Here is a 27,994-nt window from a genome sequence, read left to right as displayed (position 1 = left end):
GAGGGATGGGTCAGTCCCACCATGTCCCCTGGAAGGGGCCTGGAGATGGCTGCCCCTCTCAGACCACATCCAGACCTGCCCCTGCAGGCTTCCCCCTTCTCCTGCGCAGCAAATCACCCCACCCTGGCCTCGCCACCACCTACCCCCTTGCAGCCTGCTGCCACCTCAGTGCCTGCCTGGCTGGGTTGAGTCACTTGTAGCTTGCATTCTTCTTCTGGTTAGGCCAGTTTGGCAAATCTCTCAGGCTTCCCGGCCCCCCTGATGCCTGTGGGACTCCCTCCCCAGGGCCCCCAGCACCCCAGATGAGGCAAAGCAGATGCCTGGGAGAAATGCACAGGACTTTCTGGAGGAGATATTACAGATGGCATGGTAGATCTCTCTCCTCCTTAATTCTAGGGCTGGGGTCTCTGCCCTAGGCCCAGGAGTCCTTCTCTTTCCAGAAACAGCCTCAGCCTGGTGTCCTGCAGAACCACCTAAGCAGAGGATCTTGCTATTCTGCATTCTCTGGGGCAAGAACTTCACCCTGATACTGTGTCCTTGTAGGCTAAAGTCAGATGAGGATACCTCCCCCAGCCCCCAGTCTCCAGGCAGAAAAGGGAAAGGGCATGAGGGCCCCAGACAGGACCTGCTGCATTGCTCCATTCGAGAGTTCAGTAAGAGGCTGAAGGGGAAGGAATGTGGACCTCTCAGCAAAGGCCCCCCACATGGCTAGGTCTCACAGAAGGGACAGGATATAAGAGCCCCCTCATAGGAGCTAACATCCCCTCTCCCTTGCTTATGATGTCCTAGGACCTCTGCCCCAGCCCCACCCAAATCCCCTGCCACTGTCCAGGATAGAAAACCAGAAGGGAATGAATATGTGAGGGCCCGGGTGGTCACAGGTTCCAAGAACTCTGGGTGCAGCCTTCATCCTGAATGCCAGGCTAGTGCCTTCTCCCCCAGTGCAATGCCTCCCCACATTGGGTGTTGGGCTGTTTTGCTGCCCCCCAGCCCTGGAGAGGCAGGAGCTGAGCAGTCCAGGAAAGGAAGATATACCCGATACCTCCCTCTGCTGCCAGGCCCAGTGGAGTTGCTACGGCGGGTGGGCTGGCCTCTGTGTCACCCAGTGGGTGTCACCGGTTCTGAATTGACCTTCTATCTGGATCCTGCCCCTGGGCACTGGATTAGGAGGTAGAATTTAGATGTCATGTGAGAGGAGCTGGAAGCCGGGGCAAGGACTCCGAAGGAGATGAGGAGGGCCTGCCCTCCTCACCTGTCTGGGCCCCTCTTCCTAAGGCAAAAGGGGTTTTTGGTGAGAGGAGGGTAGAAGAGGGATGAAGTGGCAGGGAGAGGGCCTTTTGCCACCGCCTCATCTCCCCAGACTGCTCCTCGCTCCTACCCCCTTGACCTTAGAGGAATTCAGGACCAGTGAGGGAGAGCCTGTCCCTGCAAAGTCATTTCTTCATGACTGAAGAGCCACCAGCTGTGTGATCCCAACTCCCTGGCACCTCCTCCACTCTCGACAACAATCCTGGGGGCCTCCCTCCATCCTGGCTTCTAAGTGGCTAAGTACAACCCACTCCCTCTGCCAGGGCCCCAGGTTTCCTGCTCCACTACTCCCGGCAGCCAGAAATGAGCACACAACCCAGGCACTTCTGCAAAGATGTTTAATGCACTTAGATTACAGAGAGGAAGAGGGGGCAAGAAGGAAACGATATCTAAGTGAGTCACCCAAAAATTCTTACAAAAGTCCCAGGCTGGCTGCAGCCCCAGGAACCGAGTCGCCACTGACATTAAAAACTAATATAAAATTTTACAAAAATCTGCTGGTTGCAGCATTCAGGTACTTGTACAAAAGGAGGGGTCTCTCTACAGGGCTCCTGACTTGTAACAGGACCCCAGGCACCTCACCTGGCACGGATGTCCTAGAAGCCAGAGAGGGAAGACCAGATACAAAAATACAGTAAAGGAAATTCTCTACTGGTCAGCCCCATAGGGGCACCGACCTTCAGGTTTTCTCCCTGCTTGCAACTGAATCTGAAACCCCAGTCCCAAGACCCTGTGTCTATTTTTAAAAATGCTCTAGCCCTTTTAGACTCTCCCCTCGGCGTCTCCAGTCCCTGCCTTGGAGCACTGCCCTTGGAAGAGAAAGATACAGGCAGGAAGAGGCACCAGCTCCCCAGACAGGCCTGAGACCTCACACAAGCCTCCCAAACCCCCCTCAGAATTGCAGCCGAGTCTGCGGTCCTCCTGCAGCCTACACTGAGCCAGCGGAGCCACAGGATCCTGCCTTATATAGCAGGCAAACAGCAAAGGGAAAGGCCCTTCTCAGGACCTGGAGGGGTGGGTAGGACTAGGCAAGTCTCCAAGTAGCTTGCAGAAGAGGCAGATTTAGGGAGGGAGGCCCCTTACCTCCTCCACCCACTACAAGGTCAGGGGTTCCCACAGAGCTGCAGGGAGGGAAAGGGGACATTCACCAAGCATCCTGTGCCAGCAGCTGTGCTGGGCAGGGTCCACGGTCAGCTTGGCTTGATCTTCTTTAAGGTCATCTCTCACCAGCCAGCAGCCTGAGAAACCTCTGGGAGGCACCAATGCCCATGGGAAAGGAGGCCTGGTCAGAGATGCGTGATGCCCTGTCCTGCCTCAGAGCCAGTGAGATGGATCCTGGCCCCTGCAGGATCTTGGATGAGCGTGAGGCTCCTGACATATTGGGGGTACGAAGGGGCCACAGGCTTCATGTGCTCATCATCTCGGAGCTCACCCACTTCTTCCTGCCTTACCCTGCTCCCCTAGAACAGGGCCACCATGCTGGCTGGTGTCTACCTTCAGTCCGCAAAGACCCTCCAGGCCTGGGGCAAGTTGCTGACGAGGTGCTTCACAAACTAACGACAAAGCTTAGCTCAGAAAATGACCCATCCCCACCCAACCAACGATGGAGGCACCCAGCAGATGGAAGCAGGGCAAACTGCAGCAGGGAGCCCTCAGGCAGGTCCCCAGCAAGAGAGAGTTGAGGGAGAGGCTGGTCACCGTGGCAAGGAATGGAGGCGAACTGATGGCACCTCTCTGCCTATGAAATGTCAGAAGACAAGAGCTTCACAGGCAGGGCTGCTGTGGTGGGGGATGGCCAGTAGGGCTCCCTCTGGGAAGTCCTCAGGGCAGTAGAGGCACAGCTGCTGACATCAGGTCCCGAGTGGCTTGCATCTTGGCTGGTGGGGACCTGGAGCCAGTCTCTCCCAAATACTCCAGGCTGATGTGCCTTGCAACTCTGAGCTTGATGGAGTTAACCAGATAGCCCTGGGGATGTGTAGAAGAGGCCAGGCCTAGTGGCTCCATGGAGGTTCAACTCTTGCTCCCTGGAGAACCCAGCTCGTGCCCTCATACCCCTGGGGGCAGCTCTTTAACTGGATCTCTCATCAGTGGAGTCCTGCACCCTGTGGGCATTCCTGTGGCATCCCTGGTGGTGCCTGCATGTGCAGTGAGGCAGATGGGAGCAATGAGGAGCCCTGCATGGTCATGACTTTGCTTTGAAGAGGTGTAAAGAGTGATCTTGAAGTATTACAGCAGTCCTGTCCCTAGAAGTGGGGGTAAGAAGGCAGGAAAGGGGCTTGCTGGTTTCAGGTCAGGAGTGGGAGATAACCCAAGAGGAAGTCCAAAACCATGGGCTAGAGATAGGCTGGCTTCTGGAAGGCAGACTGAGATCTGCAGTACTGGGGGTGAGGGGCTGAAGACCATGAGAGGCCAGGATGCCAGAAAGGAGACGGGATGAGGAGTGGAGAATGAAAGATAGGGCATGAATGGATACAGGGAGGATGGGAGGGCGGCAGAGAGCAGTGTTAGCAGAACCAGAGTGAAAGAGATGTTGAGAGGTGGATTTTTCAGTTTTAGTAAGCCAGCCCTGCAGCCTGAAGGCTGGGAGGCCCAGGGACTGAGGAAATGGGACAGGACTGATTACAGAGCTGGAAACCCAGGCCCTGAGTGACAGTGGGGATGGTGTGTGACGTGCTGAACCTCACCCTCTCACAGGTAGGCCTGGTTGGGTGGAAAAGGCCTAGAAGATGAGGCTGGGGTCACCGAGTCTTTGAGACCCATTCACTTGGAAAACAGTAGCACCCCTCCCTGGCTAAACCAGACTCAAAGAGCTGCACAAGGGAGTGTCTCTCCTCTCCCCCTGCCCTGGGCTCCACCAGGCCCAGCTGGGAAGAAAAGTCTCTCTGTGCAGCCGGCTCCTCCAGGGCTCTGGGCTGTCAGGCGAACACCAAGCACCTTCTCTGGTGGCAGCCCAAGGAGAGAGACAGCCCCAGGCCTCTGTCAGAGAATACGAAAGTTCGATGGGGAATAAAGTTCTGTTTAAAAAACATTATATACATGGCTTCTGGACATCTTTGCAGAGCAATAAAATACCATCCGGTTTCTACAAAATAAAATAGGGATGAAGAAGAAGAAAACCAAACATGATCAGAGGAATTGTTCCGTGGCCAGAGGAGCTTGAGTAGCAAAGGCTTCCAGAGCTGAGCTAGGAATTGCCTCCACGCGCTCTGCACCTGGCTGTCCGCCTCCCTCCTGCTGGGCTGTGCGGCAGGGGGTAGGTGAGAATGAGGCCTGTCTCCACCTAGGGGCACAGCCAGGGTCCAGAGTCAAACCTCAAACCAGAATCTGTGCGGGCTGCAGGCAGGGAGGGTCCGCATTTGCCCACTCACTGGCCTGATGAGTCACAGGGCTTAGGCAGCTGGGGGGTGCGGCCCCTGAGCTGGAGGTGAGGTGGGGGGCCTGTGGCCTGTGCACGGCACCCCACTGGGCTGCAGGGTGGTGCTGCGCAGTCTTCCTCACGCTTGTCCTTTTATTTGTGGGGATCTCATTGATGCAACTGTTACACTGGAAGTCACTGGGGAGCAGCTGGGCTCCCCGCTGGCCCCTGCAGGGCCCAGCCCAGGCTAGTGTAGCGGACTGTCGAACACCACGTCAGGCAGGATGGAGACCTTCAGCTTCTTTTCAGGCCAGCTGTACTCTTTGGGAAGTTTGAACTGTGGAGGGAGCAAGCACAGACCAGGAGTGTGACTGGTTAGCAGAATCCACTGTGCTCTTTCTAGAGACTGCCCAGGCCTGTCCCAGGTGGGAGGCTGGGCTCAAACGGCTGGAGTTGGTGACCCCTTCTTTCCCCACGGCCTGCTAATAATGAGCCAGGTTGGAGGAGGGCGTTTTCTCCTCCTTTCTCCACTAAGCTGACCTCCCTCTTGCTCACTTCCTTGGTTCTGCCTCTGGCCACAGGCATGTAAGGAATCTGCTCCCTGAGGCCCTGGGGCTGGAGGATGGGGGGCTGGGGGAGGGTCTGGAGGCTGTGGGGAAGTGGCCTGAACTCTGTCACTGCCATGGCCTCTTTTTCCGAGGCTAGTGCAGGAAGAACCCTGGAACCTGTCCTCTGTAGCCTTGGCCAAAGGCTCCCAAGGGAAGGAGACCCCAGTTCAGCCCCAAAGTCAGAAACACACTTGCAGCCTTGGTGGGAGCAGAAGAGTGGGACAAGTGTGGCTTGAGGCGATTCCTTGGGTCTGGTGCAGCCTCAAGAGGGGCCAATCCCCACCCTGTTCCCCGTGTTCATTCGCACCGCTTCCCAGGGTTACCAGCCTCAGAGTGCTCCCAGTAGTGGCCAAGGAGAGCCAAATGTTTCCCACCCTACCCCAGGAATCACTGATTTGCCTACAGTTGTGTTTCTCTCGTTCACCTGGGAGCTTCTGGTAGGGGAAGGGAAAGAGGCTGATGCCTCTTATTCCCTCTTTACTGTACGATTTTGCATACAGTCTGGTACACAGCTGGTGCTCAATAAATGCTCACTGCCTGGGACTGATGCTGGAACTTAGACACAAGGTCTTTTTTCTTTTAAGACGGAGTTTCGCTCTTGTTGCCCAGGCTGGAGTGCAATGGCGCGATCTCAGCCCACCGCAACTTTTGCTTCCCTGGTTCAAGTGATTCTCGTGCCTCAGCCTCCCAAGTAGCTGGGATTACAGGCATGTGCCACCACGCCCGGCTAACTATTGTATTATTAGTAGAGACGGGGTTTCTCCATGTTGGTAAGGCTGGTCTCGAACTCCCGACCTCAGGTGATCCACCTGCCTCGGCCTCCCAAAGTGCTGGGATGACAGACATGAGCCACTGCGCCCGGCCCAGGGTCTGTCTTTCTAACTTGGCTAGGCCAGAAGTCAGGGCAGGGTGGAAAGCAGAGAACAGTGTTCTCAGCTTGCCTGGGGTTGGGGCTGAAGGCAGACAAGCCCAACCCTTCCTGGCTGCCTCCCTCTTCACTCCCTCTGCTGGGGGACTGTCTCTGCCAGGACCAAAGTGGCAAGTGAGGCAGGGTGTGGGGACAGCCTCTGGACCGAAAAGGAAAAAAAGAAGAAAGTCATTTTTAGTGACCTACTTTCCTCTGCTCCCCCTGGCTTCTGTTCCTCTTGCCTGGACTGTCCCCCTCCTGCCCCCAAGCTCAAAGCAGCAGCCTGGCACAGTGCCATCCCAGTGCGACAAGGCCTCTCCGGAAGCGCTTCTGGGCAGCTGGCTCTGGTCTGACTGAATGGGGAGCTGGGACTCAGGGACCAGAGACTTGTGGGGGTTGATTGGCTGGCATGGACTGGGTGCTTGATGGCTTTAGAATATATAAATGAACAAATTTCTCAAGCTGCATCCCAGAGGACAGAGGAGACACTGCTCTACTGGGGTGACCCTGGCTCTGGGGAGTTCCTGTCCACCTGGAGACCTGGACTGGACAGTCCTGCCCTGTGCACTCCCCTCAGCTTCCCGAACACCAGAGGACTGTGTCCTAGCTGGTACAGCCCGGGGAGCCCTGGAATCTGGAAGCTCCAACCCTGGCTGGAACCTAGCTCCTGCCTGGCCTCCCTCTGGGTAGAAAGCCTGGCCCCTGGGAGGCAAAGGAGTTCTCCCCCAAGCACATTTCCCGGCAGACCGGGCAAGGGAAGGGTCTGTCTCTGCCACAGGCAGGGCAGGGCCCAGGAGAGCTCTCCGGAGGCCCAGCCAGCCTGCTAATGTTCACTAACCCATGGGGCACTGAGGCCAGGAAGGCTCCCATCCCGCTGGGGTGCTGGGGGCAGGAGCAGGGGGAGGGGAAGGGACTTTCCAGGATGAGGTAAGTCCCCACAAATGAGGATGCCGGGAACAAGGGAGAAAAAACAAAGGGGATTATGGACTCCATTCCTCTACCCCAGAGGAGTAGCTAGAGAAGGCATAGCCACAGCTGGCCTGCCAGCTCCTCCGGCTCTGTGCCAGGGCTGGAAGAGGGAGACTAAGAGGGGACAGCTCATGGCTGGAGAAGGAAGAAGAGAGAGTGGCTCCTGGGTGGCCCAAGGCGAGGGCAGGAGTCCCTTGCTGCCCACCAGAACTCCCCAGTGGAATGTTCTCTGGCAACAGACATGGGTGTTCTGTTCAGAACCTGCCAGGGAACAGCAGGGGCTGGGGAGAACTCGTACTAGCCTGAAGGCCCTGGCTTCCTCTTCAATGAGGCTCTCAGGAGCTGGCAATTCAGACGATTTGCTGGGTGTCCTTACAAGGGCTGGGGGTAGGGCAGGGGATGGTGAGAGTGCATAGAAACAGAAAAGAAATCTACATTCTCCTCTCCAGCCTATCCCTGCACCTTGGGGAGGAGCCCACAGATGCAGCCACACAGATACATGCAAGCACACACGCACACACGTACACACACACACATGCATGCACAGACGCGCACACGCAAGCACACACACACGGTCCCAGAGATGGGACCCGTTGTCAGGGAAGGTCAAACAAGCTTACTTCCTCTGGAGAAGTCAAATCTTCTAAATCCTCCAACATTTTCTCTACAAACTCTTCGGTCAACAGAATCTGTGAAGGCACAAGGCAGGCTTTTATTATTATTTTTTTAAATGTATGATCTTTTTGCCAACCACCAAGCTTTATACCTCTCTTCTGACCATGGAGGAGAGACGAGCTCACTGTGATCTGTGCAAGGGACAGAGGGAAGTGTTTGAGGCCTGTCCCCAACTGTCATTTCGCCCCACACCCTCACCTCCCTGCAATATCAGACTGGGGCATAGAAGGAAAGGGGGGGACAATGGGGAGAGGAGGGAGGACATTGGGAGGGCTGGGAATGCTGCTCCCAGAAGGGAAATGAAGACTGGTGAGGCTGGTAAAAAGGAATCTCAGGGGAAAAAAAGGAACAAAAAAGAAAAATCAAAAGGAAAAAAAATTAAATTAAAGCTGCTGCCCAGTCAGGCTCTCATATCCCCCTCTGCCCCCTCACCATGGCAGGACAAAAGGAATCTGTTTGGATTTGGAATACAAGCCCTGTGTGGAATCTGGAAGTGCCCTGGAAGGTACAGCCAAGATTGTCTGAGTTGGAGAATCTGGAGATTGTGGACCAACATCTCTCATTTTACAGATGACAAAGGGACTCCCAACTTCCATTCCCATTCACAGTAGCTAGATCCTCCCAGACTGGAAGCTCCCAAGCCCCTGCCCTGGTGGGCTCGATCAGCCACTAAGTTCCTCCAGCCTTCTTTGAGATTCCTCTTCTCTAGGTCACCTCCCAGTGTTCCACGTTGCTGTTCTAGTCTGACACCTCATTGCCTCTCGCTTTGATGCTGAGTCTGGCCCCACTATTTGGCTGGCACAACCACCACCTTCATCGCTGAAGAAGTTTTCACAGCCAATACCAACGTCTAAGGGCTCTCAGGGCCTTTAAAACCAGGCCTTCCTTGGGAGGCCGAGGCGGGCGGATCACGAGGTCAGCAGATCGAGACCATCCTGGCTAACACGGTGAAACCCCGTCTCTACTAAAAATGCAAAAAATTAGCCAGGCGAGGCGGCGGGCGCCTGTAGTCCCAGCTACTCGGGAGGCTGAGGCAGGAGAATGGCGGGAACCCGGGAGGCGGAGCTTGCAGTGAGCCGAGATCGCGCCACTGCACTCCAGCCTGGGCGACTAAGAGAGACTCTGTCTCAAAAAAATAAATAAAGAAAGAAAGAAAGAAAGAAAGAAATAAAACCAGGCCTTCCTCAATCTGCTGGGCCATTTTCCCCCACCCCCCACTCTGGTCAGGCTGCTATGCAGAGCCAGGCCAAGTTGATCCCAGGTCTGCACCCTACCACGCCCTGGGTGAGGATGCCTTTCCTCTTCCAACTCTGACCCCATCCTTCACCCCTCCCCCTCCCTGTCCTGGTCCCCAGGGCCTCCCAGCCTCCCTCCACTGCAGAGCCTTCTGTACCCCCAGGCCACAACTCTGTCTCCTCCTGTACACCTTGGGCACCCAGGTAGGACACAAAGGAAGAAAGATAACGGGGTGAAGATCCAGGTGAGGGGCTCCTCTGAGGGGAAACCCTCTCTGTGAGGAGGAGAATTGAGAACTTGAAAAAATACCCACCAGGTTTCCCCTGGGAATTGTCAGCTGCCAAGAACAAAAGTTTCCACACTGTGAGGTAACAAGGAAGGTGAGCACACGGGACGGCTCAGGAGCTCGCAGGATAGAGGTCTCCAAAGCAAGAAGTGGATGGGGGTGGAGGAGGCAGTGAGAAATAAGAACACTACCCCCAAGTGAGCAGAAAAGCCGCCATCATACTGGGCATGCTAACTGCTCACTCCCTGTCTCCTGAGGAAGTGAGGAAACTGAGGCAAAGGCAGGTTATGTAATTTGCTCAGTGTCACACGGCTTGTCAGTGGTTAAGACCATATACTGGTCGTGTCTGGACTCTCAAGTTAGTGCCTGGAGTACTGCTCCCGAATGCTGAACTCTCACCCCCAGGACACTGACTCATCTATTCATCCTTCCAGGGACACAGGCATGAAGGCAGTCCATTTCCCACGGGGACAAGAACTCTCTCTTGGTTGGCAGGGAGACAAAAGACCCAGCCTTCCCAGGCTCCAAGCCCATAGCAGGAACAAAATAGCTCTGACCACTGGTCCACATCTCCTCACCAAACTCTGTTCTAGGAGCTAGGGCCCCGACCGAGGACAGAGACAAGACACAGCAGGAGAGGCAAAGTTGGCAAAGTTCGGGGAGGTGCACCCCTATAGTTCTTCCTAATTCCCCAAAGTGGGACTGGCCGACTCTGCTCAGACTCCAGTCATACACATACTCCCTCTCACAGCCTAAGCCCCTGCTCCTCCTACTCTCTTATCCCAGGGGTGTCCTCCCCAAAAGTTCAGTTTCCCCACCAGTTATCACCAGTCTGCTCAAGTAGTACAAAAGTTACATTCATATTTTTGGCATTTCCGGGGCTCGTTGCCATCTCTGCAAATGCTAGCACAAACACAAGCATACCTAAAACCCAATTATATTACAATGGCTCCAGTCTGGGCTGGGCTAATTTCTAACTCACAAATAACTTGGAGGGAGGGACCTTCTGTCAGATCAGCAAATAGATATGGGACTATAACAAGTGCTGGGGGTAAGATGGGGTGGAGGGAGGACAGGAAGAGGGGCAACGGTTCACAGGGGCTGTGGTCACCCAGTGAGATGCCAGAGTTATTCTTCAAGGAAACGTAATGCCACCAACATTCAGTTCACTTCTAAGCTGGTTCCTCTGACAAAGGTCTGGAACTGGTGCTAGGGAGAGGGTGAGTTATGGTGGCTTTTAGTAGAGCAACCACCATGCGTGGCACCATCTGTGTATGGACTTATTTTGGACTCGGTTCAGGGAGGGGATGGCCAGATCAAAAATGAGGACAAACCCTAGTTGCTCCTCTATTTTTGCTTTTGGTGATTTGCTGGTTCCTGCTGGAAACTTCACGTTATTTTAAAATAATTAAAGGGGAAAAATTATACATGAGATCTGCATGATATTAAGGGTGACATTCTCTGCAAAGAAACACGACAGACTGTCACAGCTCCAGGCACCTAATTTAATTTCCTTTGGGAGTTAAACCTTAGAAGGTTGGATTGAACAAACAGGCCCTGTTCTTTGTATATTTCAGACCTGGAGCTGAGAATGTTAACAGATCGTATCAACAGGACACTGGAGATAGACAGCTAAGACGGAGCAGCTCCTGGGAGCTCTCCCGAGTAACAGACTCGCCCTTGTGATGTAACTGTGGGAAAAGCCTGTGCAGTTCTGGGGCTTGGCACTCCTGAGGCTCACTGGGTCCCTACAGAGATGCTTGGCTCTGTCACAAATAATAATGGGAATGGTGATGATAAAAATGACAGTAAAAATGGCCAATAGCAGAAGCAGTACCTCCACCAGGTGCCAGGCGCTGTGCTAAGAGCTTGATCAGTGTCATTTCATTGAATCCTTGTGGCAGTTCTGCTAGGGAGGTGACTATCATCCCCACTTTGCCCAAGGGTAGGTACCCAGAGGAGTCAAGTCTCTGGACTTTTACTTTTTAGACGAAATCTCTTGCTCTGTCACCCAGGCTGGAGGGCAGTGGCACCATCTTGGCTCACTGCAACCTCCGCCTCCTGGGTTCAAGCGATTCTCCTGCTTCAGCCTCCCGAGTAGCTGGGATTACAGGTGACCATCACCATGTCCAGCTAAATTTTATATTTTCAGTAGAGACGGAGTTTCGCCATGTTGGCCAGGCCGGTCTTGAACTCCTGACCACAAATGATCCATCCACCTTGGCCTCCCAAAGTGCTGGGATTACAGGCATGAGCCACCGCACCTGGCTCAAGGCTCTGGACTTTAGAGGAACAGCTATCTGACCTCATGGTGGTAGAGGATGCTCTTTTCCTGTCTGGGAAGACACCCCAACTATAGAAGCCTATATAGATGGGGATGACTTCTCTGTCTTCTGATGATGGAAATGAAGGAAGCTTTGGTTTTTACCAATGACCTGGAAAATCAGCAGTCCCAACCTCCACCAGCCACACATTTCCTGGCCACCTGCTCAACTTAAGAGGGCTAGAAACGTGAGAGTCACAGATACTGCTAAAAAATCAGACTGGCCAACTAAAAAGGAGGGTAAACCATGCCCAGAGATGGTTCCCAAGTGAGGGCAGTGGGGCAAATTCCCAGGCCAGCCTAGTGAATACATACATCTTGCCAGTTCACTAGCCCAGAAAGTAGCAGTAGAAATAATATTGATAACAGCACTCACTGATATTTGCGTTTACCAAGAGCCAGGCAGAAAACACTTATGTTTGTACACAAACAGCCCTCAGAGGGAGGAGACCCTCTAGTAAGAGAGGAAGGTCCCCGATCAATCTGAGCAGCACACTCCCCTGGGAAGCTTCTGAAAATAAGGGGATGCTAGGCCCCATTCACACCTCCTGAATCAGAATACTCTGGGTCAAGGTCAAGGCCCTTGCATATTTATTTATTTATTTTTTTGAGACGGAGTTTTGCTCGTTTCCCAGGTTGGAGTGCAATGGCGTGATCTCAGCTCACCGCAACCTCTGCCTCCCGGGTTCAAGCAATTCTCTTGCCTCAGTCTCTTGAGTAGCTGGGATTACAGGCATGTGCCACCACGCCCAGCTAAATTTGTTTTTTTTGTTTTTTTTGTTTTTTTTTTTTTCTGAGACGGAGTCTCACTCTGTCACCCAGGCTAGAGTGCAGTAGCGTGATCTTGAATCACTGCAAGCTCCGCCTCCCGGGTTCACACCATTCTCCTGCCTCAGCCTCCTGAGTAGCTGGGACTACAGGCGCCCACCACCACGCTTGGCTAATTTTTTTTGTATTTTTAGTAGGGACGGGGTTTCACCGTGTTAGCCAGGATGGTCTCATTCTCCTGACCTTGTGATCCACCCGTCTTGGCCTCCCAAAGTACTGGGATTACAGGTGTGAGACATGGCGCCTGACCGGCACTTGTATTTTTAAGTGGTGCCCCAGGAGATCATGGTGGGGGGCTGCTGGGAAAGAGGGTTTGGGCACAGGCTTAACCAGTATGGGTGAGTTGGTGGCTATAGCTCCACTACCGTCAAACTGGCTGAGCTGCGAGGGGAGCAATGGATCCGGTTACCCCCAGTTCCCACCTTTGGCCAGGCAGGGGGGCTTGGAATCTAGGCCAGCAGCTACTCCAGTGGGCTCACACCAGCTGCCTTAACCAGCTTGGCTGGGTGATGATGAAGGAGGATTGTCAACAACCTCCCAATTCCCCAAGTCCCAGCAAGTTCCAGAAAGGAACCCGAAAAGTGATCTTGTGTCAGTGCCTGCCCTAGGCAAGCCAGGCTGCGCTGCAGGCAGGGGCCCAGCTGCTGCAGATCTGACGCCGATTCAGATGTCTGTGGTCAATGATATTTCTGAGTCTGCAAAGAGTGGCTGACAATGCCCACTCCTTCCCCTTGGTATGACAATCCACACTTTGTCCAGGGCCTTGTTTGTTCTTCATGTTGACACGTTGTTCTTGCTTCCCGACAAGTTTGGCTTTCTTTTCCCTCCCTTTCCTCCTCTCAGGGAAGGAAATGTGTTGTTTACAGTGGAAGAGCCTGCCAAGGAGCTGCTCTGGCACCCACGATGGCAGTGGAGGAGGCAGGGACGGGGAAGCAGTCCTGTCTGCGTCCCTTCCCTCCCACCGCTACTCCACAGGCCAGACAAAAGCCAGAAAACAGCCTGGAGAACACCCTCCTCCCAGGTCAGAGGCAGAGGCGTGTGGTGCAGCAGGTAGCGGGCTGCAGTGTGGGCACAGGTCTCGCTCATTTCCCGTTCTTAGTGGGCAGTGAAAAGTTGGCTCTGGTGGCTGAAGCAGGCTCAGACTCCTGCTTTGGCTGTGGGATGCCAGGGACACAGTGGGGCATCACAGTCCTTTCCTACAAGGAAGGGTACCTCCCCATGAGCATTGCTGGACTCTAAATCTTAATGGGTGTTCCCCTGGACAACAAGGTCTCTGGGGCAGTCCAAGCAAAGGTCTCCAGGGAGAATAAGTATGGCTGGGTTCACCCATGGAAGGAGGAACAGTAGAGGCACCAAAGAGGAGGTGCCCAGGGCATGGGCTGGGGATTCCCAAGTCATCTTCTACACAACATCCAAATGGGTGGCAGAAGGCAGGGCTTGTCTAGAGGAGAGCTCGGCAGCACCTTCCCAAGCCTGGCCTGGAGCAGCAGAGCCCACTTGGAACAGCTGCTGGGCGTCTTCTCCCACGCCTGGGGCTTCCCATCAGGGCTGGCAGAGAATGCCTGGGACTGGAGGCGCCACCTGGGTGAGCTGTCAGACACCACACAGCTGAGAAAGCATTGTGGGGCCTACAACAATATTCTCATATTTGGTGATGTGACCTCTATGTGACCGCTGGGGCTGAGACTTATCCCCCTTCAGATCAACCCTGGCTGGGGACGGATGAACAACTCAGCTCTGGGCCGGGCTCCCGCTCAGAAGACTAACAGGCCAGTGTTGACAGGCTCAAGGGAAAGAGGCTTGTTAAAGCCACCAGGGTAAGGAATGCTGGGGGGAAGGAGGTGCAGGAGCAGACTTTGGCAGGCCCCCTCCCAGGGTCTGAAAAGCCTCCCTTACAGCCCGGGAGTTGGCTGATAAGCTTTACAGTCTCAGCAAGGATGAAAACAGCAAATGGCAGGGCAGACGGAGTCAAGGTGCTGTTCCCTGGAAAGTGAAAGCCTGTGGAACTGGTGCTGGCTTCCTGCACCCCCAGATCCTCCATAAAGCAGGGAGTGTCCACTGTGCTCCACCTGGTCTGCAGACAGCCCTGCTTTGCCACATGCTGGGGCCCTGACTCTCCTGGGTCTGGACAGATGGGGGAAGGTGAGGGAGCAGGTGGGTGTGGAGGCCTCTCTGGGGCCATTCCACAGGCTCCGAAAAGGGGCTCGGGTTCCCAAACCTTCTACCTTTTCCTCTCGGCCTCTCTTTGTTACTCTTCCCCCTGCAGGGTGTCTCTGCCATGCTTCCTCCTAAGAGATAACAGGCCCGGGCTGGTGGCCAGAACAAGGTGCCAAGGCTGGGAGTGAGGGCTTCCAAGGCTGCTGTAACAAAGTCATCCTAGCCCCTCCGTCGCAGCTGGGACCAATGGCAGAGTTCCGGCAGCAGTTAAGAGAACAGAAGACTGGGTCTCTTCATGTCCTAGGTCTATTGGATTTCGCTCCTTCCTACTCCTCTGCCTCCAACAGGCCTGGGCACACAAGGCCCAGAAGACACCTTGGAACCCTGGGGACGTGAGCAAGAGACGCTTGCAGGGAGCAAAGGTGGGCCTCTCTGTGCTGGGGTCCCCTCCTGAGGAGCCTATGGCCCTCCTTGGCCGAGGGGAGTGGCCCTCACTGGCGACTGCAAGTCTAACCCCAGGCCTCTAGGAGGTCCTGCAGACTCCCACGGAGACAGCCAGCCCCAGAGGGAGACCTAGAGGCCCACAAGTAATTACAAGTCCAGGTTCCCACAAGCAAGGGAGCTGCCTGTGACCACAGTGGCAAGACCCTAACAGGGGCGGCTGGCTGGCAGTCAGAGGCAGAAAGTGCTGACTGCCTGGCAGGGGGAGGAGGGCTGGTGTGGGTGTTGGCTCCACCGCTGAGAATCCAGCTGGGGGCAGGGTCAGAGGGTTTCCCAGGGCTCCTTGGAAAGGGCCTGAGAAACCCCTTGGTGATCAAGGGTGGGTGCTTGGGGTGTGGGGCCTCCGCCAGCCTTCCCAGGAGCTCTCCTGTGAGCCGGCCCCGTGGTGGACCACACTAATGAGCCCATAACACAGGCCTTTGATTGAGCAGCTCCCAGCACAGCAACTTTATTGAAACATGCCGAGGCCAGCAGCTCGTTCCCACCGCGCCCCGGTTCCCTGGGCAACGGCCCATGGGAGGGGACCATGTGCTGGGGAGCCAGCGGGTGCTGGGCCTCAGGCTCGCTGAGGGGCTGCCAGGGAGGTGAGGGGGTTGTGGGAGTGGGAACCCCAGAAGCTAGGGGGTCAGGGGCTTGGGCAATTGGGGTTGGGTCCAAAGGGCATTCAGAGGACTGAGGGGCAATAGGACATCTGCCCAGTCCTGTTGGGGCCAAGGTTCCTGAGCTGCTGAAAATTGGAGGGCAGAAAGACATTCCAGGAGGGGAGGGCAGAGCTCCGAGGATAGGTTCAGAGCTGAGGATGTGAAACATAACTGGGTAGAATGTATTCTGCAGTCTGGGGAGGCCCCAGTCCCGACTGTCCCAGGAAAACGTGCTTGAACCTTACACACACACACACACACACACACACACACACGCTACCTGAGGACACTTGCGAATGATGACCTGTGAACTCTCAGGGGCTTGTCCTTACCTCCAGCCTCCTCAGCAGCTCCGCCCAGGAGACAGGCCTGCTCCCTCCGTGTTCTCCACAGGGGCAGAGGCAGCAGCCCAGGACATGGCTGGGGGTAGGGAATTAGGGGAGGCCCTTTCCACTTGTGCTGGGCTAATTTCAAATATTACACTTCACAGCTTTTGTTACAGTAACTACCAACACCACATGGACAGAAATCTAATGTTACCAAGTGGGACTTTTAAAATGTATTTATAACTTTATGGTTCAAAGTAATTTTGTTATGAAACGATATAATAACAACAGTGGAAAAAGGCAAGATAATTTATGGAACACAATATCCCTAAAGCACTAGCTTCCATTTCTATCTCGGCTTAGTCTGGGGAGTGTGGTTGGTGTCCTTTGTTTGCTGTTTGTTTTAATTAAGGGTTAGTATTTTGGTGGTGGGGGGAGAAGAGGGGGCTGGCCTGAAGGAGGAGAAATTCTGTAGACATGCAGGGACAAAAAATGTGTCTGTATTGAGTACATATGCTTCACAGACTCCCCAGACTGGGTGAAACCCACAAACCCAGCATCATTCTCTTCCCCTCTACTGTAATGCCACATGCCTCTCCAATACATCACAAACCAGGTATGGCCACCTTTAGGTTTAGGGTCAGGTTCCCTTTCTCGATACTCGTGAGTGAGGTGAGGTAAAGCGTTCAATCCTCTCCCCACCCCCAACAAACAAACAAATGCCAAAAAAGGATGCTGTCCCTCCAAGATAATCGGGAGTGTGGTGGAGCAGGCTGAGCACCCATTAGAGACCCGGGACAGGGTGGGGGCTGGAAGGAGGCCTATGGCTCTGAGGCCCCAGTACCCTGCTTGGCATCAGCTCTGAAGCTCGCTCCAGCCAGAAGAGCAAAGGAAGGACAAAGTGCTGTGGACCAGCCAGCCGATCTCTGGTCACACAAACTCAGGAGGAATGGGAGGGCCGTCAGATCAGGGGTGGGCTGGGAAAGGGAGGCTCTCCCCACTGAGGCCTGCCCAGTCCCTGGTCCAGGCACACATGCCACTGTCTGAATTCTGGTGGGATTTCCATGTAGCCATTGGAGAGTGGCCTCCACACATCCTCCCATCTTGCTTCATCCTCGAGTTCTTGTACCTTGGTTTACCCAGGGTACAGAAAGTCTTACATCCCTCCAACCTGGATTTCCATGGGAAACAGAATTACCAAGAGCCAGGGCCTGGAAAGTTAACACTTGTGTCTCAGGTGACGGAGGAGAAGGTCAGGAAGTGCTCCTAGAGCTGCTGGAGTGGGTAGCAGCATCTATACTCCACATCTACACACAGGCCCCAGGCCCTGAATCCAAGAGGCGCTCATGACCAGCCTCCCAGGAAGGGGTGCCACCAAGAGCTGCCAAGGGAGAAGAGGAGGGGTGGGCAAGGAGGAGTCTATGAAAGGTAGGAGGGAGAAGAAAAAGGGCCTTCTCACTTGTAACCAGGGTCCATGAGCCGCGTAAGGATGTTCCTCGGTGGCAAAGGCGCCTTCCACTCCCGTGGAGACAAATGTGATGGCCATGTCACCTGTAATACTTTTATATGTAAAGTGCCGTCCATGCAGGAGCCTGCCCCTGGGAATGGGAACATGGAGACAGTGAGGAGCTGGGCCTAGAAATAGTTCCAAGCACAGCAGGCCTGGCCAAAGCTCTGGGACAGTGGGGACTATGGTCTGCGGGCCAGGTACATGCTCTCCTGGCTCCCTACCTGTCCATCAACAGGGGACTGTATCTAAATACGCTCATTTCAGCACCTTCAAAGAGAAGCCCCTCTCACAAATTATCTAAGGTTATCCTTCCAAAGTGCTCAAAGCTAGCAGAAAACACTGAGTTCAAAAGCCCTGCAGAGATCCTGCAGAGATTCAAGCTTGTCTCCCTTAGGAAAACTGAGGCCAGAGAGGGAAGGTAGCAATTGCTGAGGTCACGCCCAGAGGTAAGAGGGGGTCACATCCCTCCTTGGGGGACGGAGGTGAGGTAGTGTCTAGACAAGTTTCCCTGGGACGATGGGATAGTGCCTCCACAGTGGGACACTTCAGTGTCCAGGGCAGAATCTTCCACCTGCTCCTGGGCTTTCCCGTAACATTTAAGTGGCTGGCCCAAAGGCCATAGCACATCTTCAAAAAAAAAGCAAGCAAGCAAGTTGAAGCCAAGTGGGGTCACTCAGGGAGCCACAAAAGTTACTGTTAATCCCTAGTCTGGAAATACACCTGGGGGAGTGGCAGGCAGGGGCAGCTAATGGGCAGAGCCGCCCATCAGCAAAGGAAGTGGAACCTGCCCTGTGCCTTCTCAGGCTGCCTGCAATTAACCCTTCACCAGTTGAAAGGCCCTGGGCCTTGGCCAGAGAAGTGGCTAGGGAGGATGTAGTGGTGGGATGGCGGTAGACCCCACCAGGTCCTGTTCATTCTGGCCACTTGCTCTCTGTCCGCTGCCCAGGGTGGCTGGCCAAGGCTGGTTACCCTTCAAACTCACTCCCAGGTGCTGGGGACAGTGGGGAGGGTCCCAACTGTGCCATATCTTCCTCCCTGTCACTGTTCTGTGAGTTTAGAGTTACTCTTGGTGCCTCTGCTGCTCAAAGTGTGGGTGGAGCCCCAGGGCTGCGGGGTAGCCAGCTGTGGCAGATGCAGCCGTGCAGCAGCCCTGAGCATAGAGCTGAGTTCTGGCCATTGGGCTGGGCTTTTGGCACTGTGGACAGAAGCAGAAGGGACACAGCTGGGCTTCCTGGTCCCTCAAGGAGTTTGCTGGGCTGGCCACTAGGTTTTAGAACTGAGTGTTTTGCATGAGAAAAGCAGCAAGCAGGAGAAAATAGAGCCCAACCCACCCAACTCCGTCCTGACAAACCAGTGCTACTGGGGACCCTGCCATCCCTGCCCTGGGCTTGTGGGTGGCTGGGGGCACCTGAGACTCCCTGGGTCACAGAGTCTTCCTAAGGGGAACAGGGCTGAGGAACACTTCTCTGGATAAAGGAGAGTTCTTTAGCACCTATTCCCTGTGGATTCTGACTCCAGAACTTGCGAATGAGGAAGGTCTGTCAAGCAAGCAATCAGAGACCAATGGGGCTCTCTGGCCACAATGCTGGGCCCATTGGGGACTGCGCTGCTCTGGGCTCGATACGAGATGCAGACAAGAGAGCCCTTCTCTAGGAAGGATGGCAGACTTCTCACCACCTAGGCCAGCCAGAGGGTTGGGCAAGGAGAACACCCCATGGCCCAGTCACATGGGGACGACTGGCTGGTTCACAGTCCCCAGGCTCCTAAACAGGCCCCAAGTGGAGTAGCTCTCCTCCCTCCCTGAGCCCCAGGCTGCTTAGGTGTGTAGGCTGCTGACAGGTGCCTCACCCTCACCAGGGAGACAGGCCTGGTGGCTCCTTGGAGGCCCTGGAGGACGCCTGCTGGTGGAGGGGGCTGGGGAGGCTCTGAAGTGCCTCCTGGAGGCTGACCTGGGTGCTGTGGGGTAAACTGTGTGGCAGGGCTGTCTTCGCTCACCTTAGGCAGAGAGGAATGAGGGCTCCGGACTCCTGGTTGAATTTCAGATGTACGCTCTCGAGCTGCCGCGTGCGAATCAACTCATGGGGAATGATGGCTGTGGAGCTGTCACTTTCCAGGCTGTCTTTGCGGCTCCTGTGAAGCAAGCACAGGAAAAAGTTCAGCACAAGGTGAAAAGCTCAGGGAGGAGCAAGATGGGAGTCTCCAGCTGGGCTCCTGAGTAATAAAGACAATAATGGTGACTGATGATAATGATGCTGACAGCCACCATTCTGTATATGCCTGGCGAGCACCAGCCACTGCATCAAGCACTTCTCACTGACTGGCTGCTCCTCACAATGCCCCCAAGAAATGGCTGCCACCATTCTCTCTTTTTTTTAAAGAGGAGGGACTGGGGATCAGGGAGGCTAGGTAGTTTGCACAGGTTGCACAGCCAGGGAGTGGGCAGAGTTGAGATCCGGTCTCAGGTAGGTCTGGTTCTATAAAGCCTGCATCTTTGGCCAACATTCTATTTTTTTTTGAGATGGTGTCTTGCTCTGTTACCCAGGCTGCAGCGCAGCGGCGCAATCTCGGCTCATTGCAACCTCTGCCTCTTGGGTTCAAGCAATTCCCCGGCCTTAGCTGGGATCATAGGCATCCGCCACCATGCCCGGCTAATTTTTGTCTTTTTAGTGGAGATGGGGTTTCACCATGTTGGCCAGGCTGGTCTCGAACTCCTGACCTCTGGTGATCCACCCGTCTTGGCCTCCCAAAGTGCTGGGATTATAGGTGTGAGGCACAGCACCAGTCTTTTTTTTGAGATGGAGTCTCACTGTGTCACCCAGGCTGGAGTGCAGTGGCACAATCTTGGCTCACAGTAACCTCTGCCTCCCAGGTTCAAGCGATTCTCCTGCCACAGTCTTCCAAGTAGCTGGGATTATAGGGACCTGCCATCATGTCCGGCTAATTTTTTTGTATTTTTAGTAGAGACAGGGTTTCACCACGCTGGCAAGGCTGGTTTTGAACTCCTGACCTCAGGTGATCCGCCCGCCTCGGCCTCCCAAAGTGCTGGGATTATAGGCGTGAGCCACTGTGCCCGACCCCAACATTCTGTATTAAAGTATATGGCACAGTGCCTTGTCTTTTCCTGTGATCAGCAGGAGCTTCTGGGAGCCCTTCCTCTCCTGCCCTGGAGCCTCCGAGCCCTAACTCTGAGCACCATGAGATGCGCAGCTCCAAGAGTTTCTGTCCAGCTGACCCTGAAGGCTCTGAGGATGTACATTCCGCCAACAGCCAGGAGCTGCAGGGACATTCACACCCTTCATCTAACCAGAGGGTGATACAATCTGTGCTGCTGAGTACAAGCTGGGCTCTTAGGAGTCGGACCAGTGGGATTGGCTGGAAAGCAGAACCGGGCTCCCGCCCTGCTGGGCTTTAAGGCCCCAGGAGCCTGTACCAGATTCCTCCTGACTGTGGCCTTGGCATGGTGAGCTGTCACTGCTGCCTCACACTCCCTCCTGCTTGCTTCCCACCAACAGTGAGGCCCACGGCTGGGTCACAGGGTCCCTTTGCATTCTAAGATTTGCTCTTTCAAATTCAGCTGCCCCCACTGACAACCTCTCAAATCTGCCTCAGCCAGAAATAAGAGTTACCCACTGATTCTATTCAAAAGGCCGGATCCTGGTTTGGGCTGTGAATCTCAGAACAATTCCCCAAGTGTCCATCAAAAACTGGGTGAGAAGCTCCAGTTATTTATCATTCAAGTGGCAGGCAGAAGCCACCCAGGATGACAGCTGGACAGCCACTGAGAGGCAGGCCCAACCTCCTTACACGCTGCGGGGCTAGGTGCTGGGGCCTGCAGCCAGGGTGGCACCCTGACAGGCGGGGCACCTCCCCAGGGGAAGGTATAGGGTCCACAGGCAAAAGACAGAGGACGGCCCTGCAGCAGCAGTGGGTTAGACATGCCCCTGAGGTCACGGGCCGTGCCTGCCTGCTGGCCTTGTCTTTGTGAGGACTCACCCCCGGATCTGACTGTTCCTTCACAAAGCGGTCCCTTCCTCTGCCTTCCTAAAGCCAGCTCTAAAACTGCCTTTTCCCCTGGCTTCACCCTTGCACAAGATCTGTGAAGGAGACAAATGCTATGGCCAAGAGGGTCACAGTATTCAGGACTGGAAGGAAACTCTGAGGTTGTTTAATCTACCTCTTTCCTTTACAAAAGAGAGCGGGTGACGCGTCCCCGCTCACCGTGCGTCAGACTTCTGATCGAAGCCTCAGACTTCCGACCAACTCTCTTTCCCTTCCACCAGGGCCACTGCACCTCCCTTCCTTCAGAGGGAGGCAGCAGCAACAGGTGAGGACTCAGTGGAGACACAGGGTGCCCTCAGGGCCCAAACAAGAGCAGAACTCAGGAAGCAGTGTTTCCTGAGCCATGTTTCCTGTGCCCTTACTCTGTGCCAACCCTCTGCTAAGGCCATAGGTTCACTCGCTGATTCCTCCCAGCAAGCACAAAGTAGGCTGCGCTGTCAAGCCTTCTTTCACAGTAGAGGTAACTGAGGCTCACAGAGGTGAGGTGACAAGCCAAAGGGCTCAGAGTGAGTTTAAGCAAAAGAACCAGGGGGTGACTCTCACAATCACTCCCCTGTGCCATCTCTTACCACCGGTTCCTGTCTCCAAACACACTACCGTCCTCCTGAAAGGGGCTGAGGCCTAGCTTGTCCAGGCGGGGCCTGCTAGAGGATCCCAGCCTCTATGGTGCAGGCAAAAATGCTGATGAATAGCAATGGGAGGTGGGGTGGGGGCTTGCAGAAAACAATCAACAGCATACAGGGCTATAGACGTCTCAAGCTGGAGGGAAAAATAAATTGTTGAAAGTCAGCTAAAGTCACCTTGGTAACTGCCACAACACACTCACCCAGAACCAGGACATCAAACCCAACTGCAAACAGCTTTAAAGAAATGGAAAAGAACTTAATCATCTGAAGAATTAATGTGACAAGTGCCCACATTTACACCTCCCACCAACCTTCCATCATTTGAAACCATACTTTAATCTTTTAAGAGAAAAAAAAATTGCAAAATGCTAGATCTGCAGTCCTGGAGCTTGGGTATTTCCGGCATGCTGCTTTGATGGAAACGCGGCTGCTACACACAACACATACACAGACACACACACGTGCACGCGCACACACATACACACACACACACAAGAACCCAGCTTTTTGCTGATTTGTTTCTTCTGGACATTGATGCAGAAGCATGAATTATTTGTGTGGGCTGGGTTAGGTATTAAATCTGCAGCCGACACAGGTTTGCAATGTTTTGCATGGTTGTCAGCTTCATCTTAGTCATAAAAAAATGAGTAGCGTGCTCGGCAGCATGGCCTAGTTTTTCAGCTGGGCTGTTTTCTCCCTGAGTTCCCAGTGGAGGGGAAGGCATGGCTTTGGGGGCTGGAAGGGAGAAGGGCTCACAGGGAGGCACAGCTCATACCCGCTGGTGACTGCCAGAGGCACAGGGCCAAGGCTGTGCTCCAGGAGGCAGAGTGGCTAACAGCTTAAGTTCTGGGTTCCAGTTTTATGTGACATTGGGCTTAACTTCTCTCTGAGCTTTGGTATCCTCTTAACAAGAATAAATAACAATAGGTCATTATGACTAAATGGGATGACTCAGATGAGGCATCTAATAGTGCCTGGGATGTGGTAGGTGCTCATAATACATCTGACAAGTGTATTAATGTGTTGACGTTAGCTGGCTGCCTCTAAAAGTCTATCTGCTCCTCCTGTAAAAATGTCAATGGCTTAACGAAAACTTCTTTGCCTTTATCCTGGGCCCAGAATCCAACTGCCTCTGGCCAGGCCAGTTCCCTGCTAAACAAAGGTTCTTGCCCAGAGCTTGGGAGAGAGTACTTCTGAGATGGGGCTTGAAAGTGCTCCTGACTCCTTGAGAGGACCCTGCAGGCGTTGGTCAACCACTGGTGCTCTGGAAAGGCCCAATTATAGTCCAAAAAAACACTGAGGCCTTTGCTCTACGGAGGGAGGTGATGCCAGGGCTCTCTTCCTTCTACAGAGCACAAACCGCCTTCCTGCAATTCTCAAACCACTGTTCTTCAAGCTGCCCAGAGTGAGCTGAATCCATCTTCCCATAACAGCCTTTCCAACCCCTGAGGCTGCTCTCACTTCCCACCAAGTTTCTTTTTCTACTATCTGTGGCCCTAACTTTTAACTAGATTCTTGATAAGATTCTGAAATTCTCCATCCATTCAAGTCACCTCCCCTGGGCTCATTCTAACCTGTCAGTGTGAATGTCCCATCCAGAAGTGAAGTGTCGTGTGTGGCAGTAAACATAGTATGTGACCTCACCAGTGCAGATCACAGAGGGACTATGATCTCTCTTGTTTGGGACATTTTATTTCTATTAAAACTGTCATCGAATTATCTATTATTTGTAACCTCATACTACCAACTCACACTGCACTCCTGTCAATGAAATCTTCCTCGGGCTTCCCATGGGCTGCCCTGGGACCCGTTCTCCCCCATCTAGTATATCCCCTGTCTAGTATGTCCCCCAACTAGTATGTCCGGCTGATTACATGGAGCTAGGAGCAGAAGAACTCTGCACTATCTGGCTAGTGTTCCGGCAGTTCGGGTATTTCTGAAACCTGACTCTGGCATTCTTCATATTGGCATTCCTTCCTGACTTCAGATCACTGACAAAACTGATAAATTCGTCATCGATGTTCTCATCCCAGGCTTTGATTAAAAAGTAAACAGGAAAGGGCTAGGCAGACAGGCTGATGGACTGACATCATTACTCTTTGGGTATGCCCATCCAACCAGTTATAAATCAACCCAACCTTCCCATCACCATAGCCCTCACCCTCCTGGATGTTCTCTGGACATTTCTGTCTTGCCTATAATGCTGTCAGAATGTTCTCAAAACGTCTTGCTAAACCCCGCCTATATATGGTCTGCAGTACTTCCTTTATCTGCTTGGGCAGGTAAGCATTTCTTTTTTCTTTCTTTCTTTTTTTTTTTTTTTTTGAGACAGAGTCTCGCTGTGACGCCCAGGCTGGAGTGCAATGGTGCGATCTCGGCTCACTGCAACCTCTGCCTCCCAGGTTCAAGCAATTCTCCTGCCTCAGCCTCCCAAGCAGCTAGGGTTACAGGCACCCACCACCACACCCTGCTAATTTTTGTATTTTTAGTAGAGACAGGATTTTACCATATTGGCCAGGCTGGTCTCGAACTCCTGACCTCAAGTGATCCGCCCGCCTCGGCCTCCCAAAGTGCTGGGATTACAGGTGTGAACCACTGCGCCCAGCCGGGTAAGCATTTCTTTTTAGGCAATGACAATGTTGAGTCTACTTAGGGGTCTTTGGAAAAAATTAAAAATAAATACATAAAAAGGCAATGAGGATGGTCTGGCAAGCCTGGCTCTTTCTGACTCTCAGGACTCGCTCTTTCCCTTGGAGTGTTCACAGCCTACTTGCTGAATAATCTAGTTCAGAATTTTCGCTGAGAGTGACACCACGCTCACTAGTCTAGAGAGTGCAAGATGCTTTTTGCATCTTGCAACTTCTGAGTACTTCCAGTCTGCCAACACCTCTCTCCCATTCCCTCAAAGATTGCTGACACCAGCTTCACGACTCTTGCCTGCCAATTCTCCTGGTGTTCTGGAGGCACAATACATGTGAGCCAGGAGAGCTGAAATAATAGATTCAACTCTCTTGTCAATGCCTGTGGGACCCTTCCTGGTCTGATAAAACCATTTGTTTCAATATGGAACCATAACAGAACTTGAGTAAATTTTGCTTTCTCTCTGCCACTGATAAACGATACTCTGTCCAAACAATTAGGTCTAGGTTTTCTTCTTCTTACTCCAAAGAGAAGTACAAAAATAAAGTCCTCTTTGCTGCTCATTGCACTTTTTTTGCAAGACTCAGTTCTTGAGTTTCAGCTTTTCTTGACCCTGTTCTTTAAAGTCTATGCTGACATAACATTTCTCTCCTTCTAGCATTTGTTCAAATTCTTCCAAATTGAGTTGTGTGAAGTATTCTCTACAGACTTATGCTGGTCCCTGGAGGTATTAGACCTCTTTTTGGTTTTCAGGGGACTATTCACAATAATAAGAGACATCTTTTATTGAGCACAGACTATGGTACTGGGTCCCATGCTAAATCCTTTGTATAGTTTGCTTCCTTTCATTTCCATCACAACTCTATAAAGAGGCATTATTTTCCCCATTTTACAGATAAAGACACTGAAACTCAGAGACTTAAATAACTAGCCCAAGATCAAACAATGAGTAAAGAGCTGAGACAAAACCCCAGTTCTCCTTGATACCAGCAAAAGAGTAATTATAATATTTCTCAAGAAACTCCCATCTCTTTTGAGTGGTCTTTTCTTCCAGGGTTTCAGGACTATGAAGACACATCTATCTTTTCCTTGAATTCTTAAAAGAACTGCCTTTTCCTTGAATTCTTAAAAGAACTGCCTTCCTGGAAGACAGGGCAGGACTTCCCAAAGGGTATTTGATGGAATTTTAAGAGAAGCCTCTAGAAAAACAGGTACTGCAAAGGGTAGATGGAATATGCCCCATCTCAGATCAGAGATTCACAAAATGTTGGCATTTTGGACTCTGAGGAGGACGATAGAGGGAAAATGTACTGGTTTCATTTTGTGTAAACCAGCATTTTCCAACTGTAGCCAGAGAACCCTCTTTTCACTGAACACCCAAGAAAATCCCCTAAAATGTTGCGGGGACCTCCTCTGGGGACTACTGGCCCAGGGTTTTCCCTCCTGACCTCTGCCTGCCCAAGCTGCTTTCTCACAGGGCTCACACTCCCCGCTGGTCAGAATTGGGTCCACAGCCGAGTTCCCCCGGATTATCTTCTGTGCCCCTGAGACAGACGCTTTCCAGGGGGCTGTCAGATGATTCTCCACGGCTCACCCTCAACTCTCAGCCTGAGGCTAGGGAAGCTGAAGTTCCCCTGGGCTTGCCTTGGCACTAACTGTGTGCTTTTTACCTGGCATACATCATCCTTTCTTTTCACTGGGCAGAGTAAACTATAACAGCTCATTCAATACCTTTTTCTTTTTTCTTTTTTAGCGTTTAAAGGGTCAAAGGGTTTCATGAGGGTCGTTACAATAGTCACTGTCTTCCCATGCTCCCCTCCTCAGAGACAACTGTCACCTCTGTAGATGATTCTTTCATATTTCCTTAATTTTTTTTTTTTAGACAGAGTCTCACTCTGTTGCCCAGGCTGGAGTGCAATGGCGCCATCTTGGCTCACTGCACCCTCCACCTCCTGGGTTCAAGCGATTCTCCCGCCTCAGCCTCCCAAATAGCTGGGATTATAGGCACCTACCATCATGCCTGGCTAATTTTTTGTATTTTTGTAGAGATGGGGTTTTACCATGTTGGCCAGGCTGGTCTTGAGCTCCTGACCTCAGCCTCCCATCCTTGATATTTTAAATATACTTTATTTTTAATTCCTGGTGTTTCCTTTTCTTTTTCTTTTCTTTTTTTTTTGTTTGAGACGGAGTCTTGCTCTGTCACCTAGGCTGGAGTACAGTGGCGAGATCTTGGCTCATACAACCTCCACCTCCTGGATTTAAGCGATTCTCCTGCCTCAGCCTCCTGAGTAGCTGGGATTACAGGCGCGTGACCGTGCCCAGCTAATTTTTGTATTTTAGTAGAGACGGGGTTTCACCATGTTGGCCAGGCTGGTCTCAAACTCCTGACCTCAAGTGATCTGCAAGCCTCAGCCTCTCAAAGTGCTGGGATTACAGGCATGAGTCACTGCGCCCGGCCTGGTATTTCCTTTTCAGGCTTTACCTACTGACTCCCCACCATGGAAGATGAGCTTTTAGCTCTCTTCCATACACCTTCCCACTTTTCCAGGATAACTGCACCGTCAGTTTGTGTGGACTGGTATTAAGTGTTTAAATTATTTGACTATGTCAATGCTGTTTACAGCTGAGCCATGTATTATATTAATATACTTTTCCTTTTGTCATAATTTTCTATTTTCCTTGGATTTAATACCTCTCTTAGTTTTCTATGTGCTTATCACCAATTAAATCAGAATTACTATTACTGGCTGGGCGTGGTGGCTCACGCCCATAATCCTAGCACTTTGGGAGGCCGGGTGGGAAAATCACCTGAGCTCAGGAGTTCAAGGCCAGCCTGGGCAACGCAGTAAAACCCCATCTCTACCAAAAGTACAAAAAATTAACCGGGCATGGTGGCGTGTGCTTGTGGTCCCAGCTACTCAGGAGGCTGAGGAGGGAAGATCGCTTGAGCTCAGGAGGCAGAGGTTGAGATCACACTACTGCATGCCAACCAAGGTGACAGAGTCAGACCCCGTCTCAAAAAAAAAAAAAAAAAAAATT

At 52.9% G+C, this 27,994-nt stretch overlaps 1 protein-coding gene across 4 annotated transcripts in view; it reads right to left on the bottom strand.

The window, feature by feature from the left end:
• Window positions 1–1,632: 1,632 nt before the first annotated feature.
• SUFU (SUFU negative regulator of hedgehog signaling) overlaps window positions 1,633–27,994 on the bottom strand; it is a 132,896-nt gene continuing 106,534 nt past the window's right edge. For 2 of the 4 annotated variants that reach the window (XM_025397405.1, XM_025397406.1), the window contains exons 9-12: window positions 19,626–19,760; window positions 17,580–17,718; window positions 7,768–7,836; window positions 1,633–5,000 (exon numbers count right to left, since the gene is read on the bottom strand). In XM_025397405.1, coding sequence (XP_025253190.1) covers window positions 4,911–5,000; window positions 7,768–7,836; window positions 17,580–17,718; window positions 19,626–19,760 — 433 coding nt within the window. In that variant the 3' untranslated portion in view covers window positions 1,633–4,910. Of the gene's footprint in view, window positions 5,001–7,767; window positions 7,837–9,371; window positions 9,456–11,603; window positions 11,609–14,625; window positions 14,666–15,571; window positions 15,947–17,579; window positions 17,719–19,625; window positions 19,761–27,994 lie in introns of those variants that run through there. The other 2 variants (XM_025397404.1, XM_025397407.1) reach the window with 2 other exon arrangements.

The sequence above is a fragment of the Theropithecus gelada genome, chromosome 9 (assembly GCF_003255815.1).
Source record: "Theropithecus gelada isolate Dixy chromosome 9, Tgel_1.0, whole genome shotgun sequence".
NCBI classification, from domain to species: Eukaryota; Metazoa; Chordata; class Mammalia; order Primates; family Cercopithecidae; genus Theropithecus; species Theropithecus gelada.
This window is presented reverse-complemented; position numbering and strand designations above follow the sequence as displayed.